At 34.7% G+C, this 9,791-nt stretch overlaps 1 protein-coding gene across 1 annotated transcript in view; it reads right to left on the bottom strand.

Moving 5' to 3' along the window:
• LOC107754377 (plexin-B2-like) overlaps positions 1–9,791 on the bottom strand; it is a 190,075-nt gene that overhangs the window by 24,373 nt on the left and 155,911 nt on the right. The window contains 7 exon segments of the mRNA XM_016570792.1: positions 2,207–2,355; positions 2,707–2,870; positions 4,841–4,928; positions 5,347–5,439; positions 5,733–5,834; positions 7,519–7,630; positions 8,050–8,161. Of these exon segments, the coding sequence (XP_016426278.1) occupies positions 2,207–2,355; positions 2,707–2,870; positions 4,841–4,928; positions 5,347–5,439; positions 5,733–5,834; positions 7,519–7,630; positions 8,050–8,161 (820 nt within the window).

The following is a 9,791-nucleotide window of genomic DNA, read 5'->3' as shown; positions in this document are numbered from 1 at the left end:
TATATATGTATATACACACACACACACACATGATAAATTGATACATTTAGCAATTTATAAAAATAAATTAATAATTTAATTGTATTATTATTTTCATGTGTGTGTGTGTGTGTAAACAATATAAATAAAATAGTAAGTTAATGCTTTTAAAAATGTATTAAAATATTCTATGCATGCATGTATACATGTTCTATGAATGACTATCTTATAGTTTCTGCAAACTGAAGCACAAGGTGGAATAATTTTCTGCACACAGCATGCCACAGAAGCTGTCCATAAAGCTTAAGCTATATTCAACCCGGAACGTTCCTTTAACCCTAATGGATTCTAGATCAGGTCAAAATGTGCAGAAGACAAGATTCATTAGTGCTGGACCAACTTTTCCCACCCAGACACCCAAAACATCAGTGCTGAACAGATGAGCCCACAGATTCCAGATTCATAACGGCCGAAATCAGAAAACCAATCCTCTGTTACCCCCAAACCTGGACATCAACCTCCCCAGACAGCCTCTTCTGACAGCGATCTCTCCACGAGCTTATTTACCATTCTGAAGCCAAACTCTCCTGTGAAAGATCCTTTTCAAACTTGTTAGCAGCCAGACAAACACTCAGTCAGGCAGAACGCTCACAACAGAGCTGATAAACCCTGATGTAGAATCACTGACTCAGCCAAGCCTGACATTGCCTGTGAGAAAAGCTCCGAATCCACACAACACGCTCCATATTTCAAACGTGTACAAATCTAACGTTGTTCTACAAGAGGAAACTCAAAGACCAACTCGTGCATGCTTAATATTTCAAGCACAATAGGACGCCTTGAGCAGATTCTAAAAGGCATTATTTGGATCATACTTGGGGGCATTTTTACATGTTTGAATTCTGGGTAATTATTTTTTAATTAAGCTCTGAATGAACCAGATTTCTCGAACAGGACGTTCGCTGAAAACCAGGCCATTTGGTACCACTGAGATCTGCACGCGAAAAGTCCAGCAGGGATTTCATTTAATGAGAGCTCTCGTTCAGCACCAAACACACTTTGTGAGAGAGCTTATGAAAAATGTTGTGATGTATTGCAGTAACCGAACTTTAGTTATTCCTGTATCCGAGCCGCCAAACACTCAAATATAGTGACCATGAAGCCACACAGGAGTAAAGTTATGCTCAGCATTTTTAAAAGCATTACAAGCACAAATCCCATGTTTTTTTTTTTATTAGATATGACAGATAAACTATTATATAACATAAAACTAGTTTTAAACACATCAAACGTTTATATCCCTCAGTAAAATAGTGATTTTGGCCTGTCCCACCTCAGAGGTCAGACAGTTTCCACTTTCTATAACAATTAAAATGATACAATCTCATAATTTTGGCATCATCTAATATTAAATAAATAATCAATTTTGATAAATATTTTAATGTAGACTGGATTTTTGATTTTTTTTGGGGGGGAGGGGTATTTTTAATTTTATTTTTTAGGGTAAGTTTATCAATAAGTATAAATCAATGTAAGGTCCCAAACAAGCTAATCTGTATATAGATTTTTTATTTATATTTATGTAAAAACATTTTATTAATTGTATTATATAATACTATGTATTTTAATATTTTATATTTGTATAAACAATCTTTTTAATTTTGAGGTTTGTTATATATATTATGTATTTATTATTATGTTTACTGCAACAACATGACCAATTGGGGTGTGTTAATTTCGTTGACGAATAATTTTCGTCATAATTTTCGTCAACGACATTTTTTTTACCGACGACAACGAGCAAACCCATTAGATTTTAGCCGACTAAATTTACTGTAGTTTTAGTCGACTAAAATCTTATGATATTTAGTCGACTAAAACTCGACTAAAACTAAAAACAATTCAGATGACTAAAATATGATTAAAACTAAATGGCATTTTAGTCAAAAGACTATGACTAAAACTAAATAAAAATTTGCCGTCAAAATTAACACTGGTGTAAACTGTATTTTCTGTAACAAGGTTACAAAATGTGCAATCTTCATATGAAATGACAAGTATACTGATAATTTAATATTTGCTATTTATTTGTCTCGTGAGACTAACAAACAATATCTGAAGTTTAAGCACCTCAATTTACTGAGCACTTGTTGAAAAAAATAATATACATATATTTAGTCACAGACCTATTCATGTGAAGCGGCTCAGCTTTTGTGTGTGTTGTTACCTGGTTGAGACGGAGTATCGTTCCCGCAGGTGTTTGCACGGCACCCCAGCCACTGTGATGTTTTTAATGTCATCCTTCTGAATGCCAAGGTTCGAGCCCTTAATAGTTACAGCTATTCCTCCTTTCAGCGGCCCGAATCTCGGCGTGATCTGAAATACATTATAAAAACACCTGAATCAGGGAGAAAAGACCATAGAGATGACCAGTCTCACTAAAACAACAGAAAAAGATGAATATTTCTAAACAAGCTAATGTATTCCCAGCAGTAATTCAGCCATCTGAACAGAACATGACCTGAGGTTTCTACTGATTTTTACTCGAACAATTTGTGAAAACCGGAAAGGAGAACAAGAAAAGTTATAAATTATTGCTTGAACTTTCTCGGGCTGTGTTTTGAGTATTGAGGATTGTCAAAATCACAACATTAATTTAGAAAATGTTTCATAAAAGCCAGAGTTTTAGGGTCATTGGCTTGTTTCGGCTCATCAGTGGAGACTCACGTCAGTGATCTGGGGGTCGGGACACTCCTCCGGCTCTTTCGAGGCACAGAGCTGGTCGTACACACACGAGCTGGACTGCGTGCACCACACACACTGATATTTGGGGTCGGCGTTCTTACACAGGCTGCAGTCTTCACGTCCCAGAGAGCAGTTATACAGAGTGACTGAAAGACAAACCCAGAGTAAAACCACCAGAGGAACTTGCTTAAAAAAAGTTAAGGTATAGTTTATATCTAAACCTGTAGGAAATGTTTTGCACAAATAATATAATAAGTACTGTAAATAATGTCACAAAATAAATGTCATAAATAATTAATTAAATATTTTTTACATAATATAAACAAAAACAGAGCATTTTACATAAATAGTATAAATAAAATCAAATATTGGCTTTGAGTGAGGAAACAACTGAATTTAAGTATGTGTATAATATGTGAAGTACTGAAGCACAATTGGTAAATGAATCATTTTTGAGTCAAATCTTTTGAATGAATCAATGGATCCGATTCACAAAATCAGTCTAAATTTTCTGTCATTGTTTACTCATGTTGGTTCAAACCTGTAAGAATTTCTTTTAATTTTAAAGGCTTTTTTTGCATAAATAATGCAATAAGTAAATGATATAATAAAATAAATAATATAAATAAATAAGTAAATAATATAAATAAAAAGCAGTGGTTCCCAACCCTGGTCCTGGAGGCACCCCAACACTGCACATATCTCCTTTCTCTGATACACCAATTTCAGGTCTTGGAGTCTCTACTAATGAGCTGATGACCTGAATCAGGTGTGTTTGATTAAGGAGACATGCAAAACGTACAGTGTTGGGGTGCCTCCAGGACCAGCTTTGGGAACCACTGTTCTAAAGTCATTCAATGGCTTTGGGTGAGAAACAACTGAATTTAAGTTGTTATATTAGAAGAATGAATCATTCTTTTGAGTCAAAACTTTTCAATGAATCAGTGGATCTGATTTACAAACCAGTTGAAACCAGTTTGTAATGTCGGTCCAAACCATAAATAAGTAAATAATACATATATATAATAAAATACTTAATATAAGTGAATAATTAAATAACATAAATAAATGATTAGCCTTGTGCGCTAAATTTAAAGTCTTCTAAAGTCATTCAATGGCTTTGCCAAAGAAATAACTGAATTTAAGTTGTTTAAGTTATATGAGACGTAGTGAAGCCCAATATGTGAATGAATCGTTGTTTTGAGTCAAATCTTTTCAATGAATCAATGGATCTGATTTACCAAATCAGTCTAAACCTGCCTAAATTTGATGTCCTTGTTTACTCATTTCGGACCAAACCTGTAGGAATTTCTTTTCATTTTAAATACTTTTTTGCATAAATAATATAATAAGTATGAAAAGAAAATAAATAAATAAATGTTTTTCAGAAATAATATAAATTATAACAGACCTATATACATATGATTTTTATGTAAATAACAAATAAAATAAAAACTTGTTTATGTAATAACAATGAATAAGGACTGTCCCTTACAAGCTTAAAAAAAAGATGCAAAAGCACCATATTTCATATGACTCGTGTGCTATATTCAAGACTTCTAAACTCATTCAATGGCTTTGAGTGAGAAACAACTACATTTACATTGTGAATGAATCATTCTTTTGAATCTTTTCAACAAATCAGTGGATCTGATTGACAAAACCAGTCCAAATGATCATTCACAAACTGAATTGATTGGATTCTCAAGTTCAACATATCGCTGAGTTTAACATGAGAATCAGATCGATCATCTTGGTACTTTTCTGGACCTTGAACGTGGTAGTTACCTTGCTGTCTATGGGAGGGTCAGAGAGCCCTCAGATTTCATCAAAAATATCTTAAATTGTGTTCCGAAGATGAATGAAGGTCTTACGGGTTTTCCAACAACACGAGGGTGAGTAATTAATGACAGAATTTTTGGGTGAACTAACCTTTTAATGTTTGTCCATTTTTGAAGCTTAAAAACTTCTGTCCCCATTCATTGTAAGTCCACTGCAAGAGCAACCAGCACATTCTTCAAACTAACTTCTTTTATGTTCCACAGAAGAAAGTGTCATGCGGGTTTGGAACGACATGAGGGTGAGCAAATGATGAAAAGCGAGCGAAAGCGATTACCGCTAAGACTGCTGTCGATCTTCTTTCCCGTGTATTTGTCTCTTACGTGGAACAGAACGTTGGTCTCATGAGCTTTATCAAAGGAAAACTGGAAGAGACAGATCAGAGGGTGAGTCAGACCAGCTTTCAGGAGCATCTCATTTGGACAAGAGCTCATCTTAGGTAAAAATATTCCTCTCCGTATCCACGGGCAGTTTGGCAGGAAGTCAAAAAGCAGCCGAAGAGTATATGCTGCTCTCTCCGCTCAACACCTACGGTTCTCTCCTCCACATTAAACACTAGAGACGAATTACAGCCTGGAGACTTTCCAACAGGGGGAGCTATGATCTCAAACTGCCAGAAGAGCCACTGAAGTGTAGGCAGGTGTCCCTTACATTGCTAATTGGTTGCATATCATTCAGCAAGAGCTTTTTATATAAAAAGATTTACAGTAGAGGAACAACAGTCTGCCTTGGGCAACATGCAGATAGAGAGAGAAACAGACATAGAGTGTGTGTGAAACTAACCGTATAACCGCTGAAAGAGTAGAAGGGTCCCAGCTCTGTCTTGACATCTTCCTCAAAATTCATCAGCTCTGTTCCGATGGTGAAATCACGACCCTGAAGTGTCGCAATCCATAAAACATCAACAAAAATCATTTTGCCACATTTATTCACAGGTAGGAGGACAGGAAATGATGGAGGAAGACAAGGGAACAAATTTGGAAAAAAAAAATACAAGTCAAATTCGGACAGATCTGTTTAGAGGAAAGTGAATTATGATTTATAATGGATTACGAATGCATCGTAAGTGCACTGGCAAAAAGCATTTTCTCAATTAGTGTTTTTCTCTTGCTGTCCACAAAACATTAACACCATTAAACATCCTTTAAACCAAGACTGATTGAACTCACCTTGTACGGGTCCAGATTGATGCCCTCAAAACTGATCCGGGTTTTGTATCCGACCGGGATAAGGACGGGATCTGGGTTCTCGAACCGCGGACAGCTCTTGTTCTAGAACCCAGAGAAGACGGAGAACTCAGGAAAGCGGAGTCTGCTGAAGTCCACACTAATCTATGGCTATTTTCTGAGTGATTTTAAATTCATATCTGACTTAAATGAATGAACATCCATTGAAACCGAAAAACTCATTAACTATGATGATGTGTATGAATAAAACAGTTTATTTACAGCTGAAATCTAATACATCCTCACTGACATTGGCGACTGTGGCTAATTGCATATAATCCATTTTTCCCATCCATTTTTTATTTTATTTTGCCGATTCAGCTAATGTGTTTTGCATTAAAGTCATTTACTTTGTGTCCATTTCATCAGCCATGTGTAGCTGTTTCCAGGAAGCAGCAAATATCAAACAGTGTGGAGGCCATTTCTGAAATTGCTGGCACTGGATATCGACAATGATTCAGCTGTGTGCTTCAAGAAATGGTTTCAAGAAAATAAATAAATTAAATATCTAGACCAGTTGGATCTGGTGCTTGAAAACAAGAAGCACATGAAACTAATCAAAGTGGCCCAAATCAATGGTGCTGATAGCAGACATACATCACCGAGACGTTTACTCGATGTGTACTTTTTCATACGTGTCATTTTTAGCCCATTTCCCATCTGCAAGACTGCTAAAACACTCGCCGTCGAAGGTTAGAATGAAAGTCAGAAAATGTCTTTATTTGCCTAATATACATTCCTGGTCTTAAAGGAACAGTTCACCCAAAAATGAAAAAATTGCTGAAAATGTGCTCACCCTCAGACCACCTGAGATGTAGATGAGTCGATGGAATGCTACATTTCTCCAAATCTGTTCTGATGAAGAAACAAACTCCTCTACATCTCGGATGGCCTGAAGGTAAGCACATTTCCAGCAAATTTTTCATTTTTTGGGTGAACTATTCCTTTAAATGTTATCAAGTGCGTTAATAAATTATTTTCCATTACAGATGACATCATTAGGACGACAATGGCAGGGAAAATAGCCAATAATTGTTTAAACAACTCAAGGATGGTGAGGAGGTGCATTTTTGTGTTTCCCTTCAAAATTCTGTTCAAGTAACTAATCCCACTTTTTTCAATGAATATCCTTGTTTCTCTGTGAAATACATCTGATTATGGAAGTAAAATGGTTGTGAACACCATTTCATGTTGATTTTTTTATTTTAATATGACGCTTCAAACACATTTTATGATGTTTTGGTATCGTATACTACCAGTAAAAAGTTAGGGGTTGGTATTATTTATTTTGTTTGTTTTTGAAGTCTCTTACACTCAAGCTGCATTTATTTGATCAAAAATACCGTTAAAACTGGAACATTATAAATTATTAATTCAATTTAAAATGACTTTTTTTCCTATTTGAATATGTTAAAAAAATATTCCTGTGATGGTAAAGTTGAATTTCCCCTTTTTTTCCAGAATTATTTGATGAATAGAAGGTTCAACAGAAGAAGAGAACATTATAATGTAACATTATAAAAGTCTTTACTTTCACTTTTGATTAATTTAATGCATCCATGCTGAATAAAAGTACCAACTTCCTTACAAAAAAAAAATAATAATAAAAAATAAATGTAAATAATTCTGACGTTAGTATATGTGTACCAAGTGAGAGTTAATAGACTGTATTACTGATAGAAAGGAAGAAAATGGTGCATGTGGGCTCATTGGGTTCTCTGTTCAGTACCTGTCTGTGTTTAATTATATTGGCGCCGGTTTCCGCATCGCTCAGATCCATGCAGGTGTGCGCCGCAATGTTCCACTGACATCCCCAAGCGCTGCTTACACAGGAAGTGCATCTGCAGAGAAACACGCGAGCGATTAAAGCAGAGGACGGCAGAGGTTCAAATCAGAGTTCTAGTTACATTTTCATCAGTGTGTAAATGTTTGGAGTAAAAGCATATAGTCCCGGTGCACTTCAAATAATACTCATCAGCAAAGTCCCAGAGCTCTTAAAAACACAAGGAGAAGGGGAAAAAAGAGATGAGAGATCGACTTTCATGTGTGATGAATGAATGAGAAACGAAAGCAATTTCCTGCTCTTGGAGGGAAAAAAAAAAAACATAAGCAAGTCTCTATAGAATCAAATTCAATTCCAGCTTCAGCGATGCGTTACAATTTATGAGTAAACCTCATCGTTACAGATGCTTGTATTCATTAAACACACAGTGTTGTCAGCATAAAGCACTGACAATAGAAGCCCAGACAGCAAACGTACGGTGTATTTTCTGCTTTCCGGACTGCCGCTGCGCAGTTGTAGAACTTGTACTCGCTGGACGCGAACTGCACGCTACCGTTCACAAAGATGTGGACTGGAACCGCCACGAAATCTACAAAAAAAATACACAGAGAGGGTCAGGAGAAGGTTAGCCAATCACAGCATCAAAGTCTTAAAGATACAGTAGCAAAACAGTCTTAAAGGACAGTAAGGGACTGTTTTTGAAGCAAGAAACCTTGATGGACGTTATAAGTGGACATAAAGTAGACTATATGAGCTATATTTCAAATTAAAGATTGAAATTAAAGTCATAATGAGTTGAATTGGATCGGTCCGATTGTTTAACCAAATCAAGCGATTCAGTGGAAAGAATCAACTCAAAAGAACAATTCGGTCACAAATTAGACAGGTTTCAAGTGAACAGCTAATGGAGGAGAAGATTAGTCAGATTGTCTTCTTTTATGGTGATTTTTATTTTATTTTTTTTGCCCTTTTTGTAGCTTGGACAGATGTGGTCGCACGGTGTGAAATTTCTCAAAATATACGTTTGAAATAGCATGTAAATCATAAAATAAGTAATAAAAACCAGTTAAATATTAAAATACATTTTACTTTAACTGTCATCTGTCATGGCTTATTGCTTTAGTTCAACACTGTGTTCTGTTTATTTTCCCTTGTCCTAGAAGCTTTATATAAAGAGTTTTTATTACCATCATGTTCACTGTCTTCTGTTCAATGAATTTTCAATCATGTCACTCAAATGAGTCTATTTCAGTAGTTTTACCTGGAGCAGAATTTCAGTACTATCATGTCAGCCCTCCAGCACGCGGCGAGCTGTCAAGTCAGGACCATGTCAAACGACAGTACTGATGAACAAACCTTACAGCCTCAAAATGACAGCCAAGTAATTCAAGTTTGTTCCAACAAAAGACATTTAGCAAAAAAAAAATTTTTTTTAAAAAAAAAAAAAAAAAAAAACATGAACTAAAATACTACTTTAATTATTTAATTTAGACTATTGCTATAACTCCACATCATTCTGGACCATTTTAAGAACTGGACTGCTACATTATATGAATTCTAATTCTAATTAATAATAACAGTTGTTTAAAAAAATAAATGAATAAAAAACATTTAAACAAAAACAATAAGATAAATATTACAATGTATTTATTATGAACAATACATTATTGCTTTCATTAATTCTAATTATAATAACATGCATTATTTATTATAAATGCAAATAATAATAGAAAATCTTTAATTACTCATTAAATTAAATGTAAACTATTGCTTTAAATGCTACATAATTCTAGAACATAACAACTTGATTGGTACATGTAGACAAACAATAAATAAAATAGTTAATGTATATTTAAAAATTTTTATTAAATAATTTAATGAAAATTGTAAATTCAAATGTAATTCAAAATAATTAATAATTCAGCTGAGACATAAAATGAGAAGCTTTCAGGAACAGACAGCCCTTCATTAGGGCTAGGGTACTTATAAACAGTGCATTCAGTAACGTAGTCAACATTTCAGAGAGTCTGACACACATATGTGACCCTGGAGCACAAAAGCAGTCTTAAGTCGCTGGGGTATATTTGTAGCAATAGCCAAAAAATACATTGTATGGGTCAAAATTATTGATTTTTCTTTTATGCCAAAAATCATTAGGATATTAAGTAAAGATCATGTTCCATAAAGATATTTAGTAAATTTCTTACTGTAAATATATC

Source organism: Sinocyclocheilus rhinocerous, unplaced genomic scaffold (assembly GCF_001515625.1).
Source record: "Sinocyclocheilus rhinocerous isolate Xijiao unplaced genomic scaffold, SAMN03320098_v1.1 scaffold561, whole genome shotgun sequence".
Classification (NCBI taxonomy): Eukaryota; Metazoa; Chordata; class Actinopteri; order Cypriniformes; family Cyprinidae; genus Sinocyclocheilus; species Sinocyclocheilus rhinocerous.
Note: the sequence above shows the minus strand (reverse complement) of the source record. Positions and strands in the feature narration are given on the sequence as shown.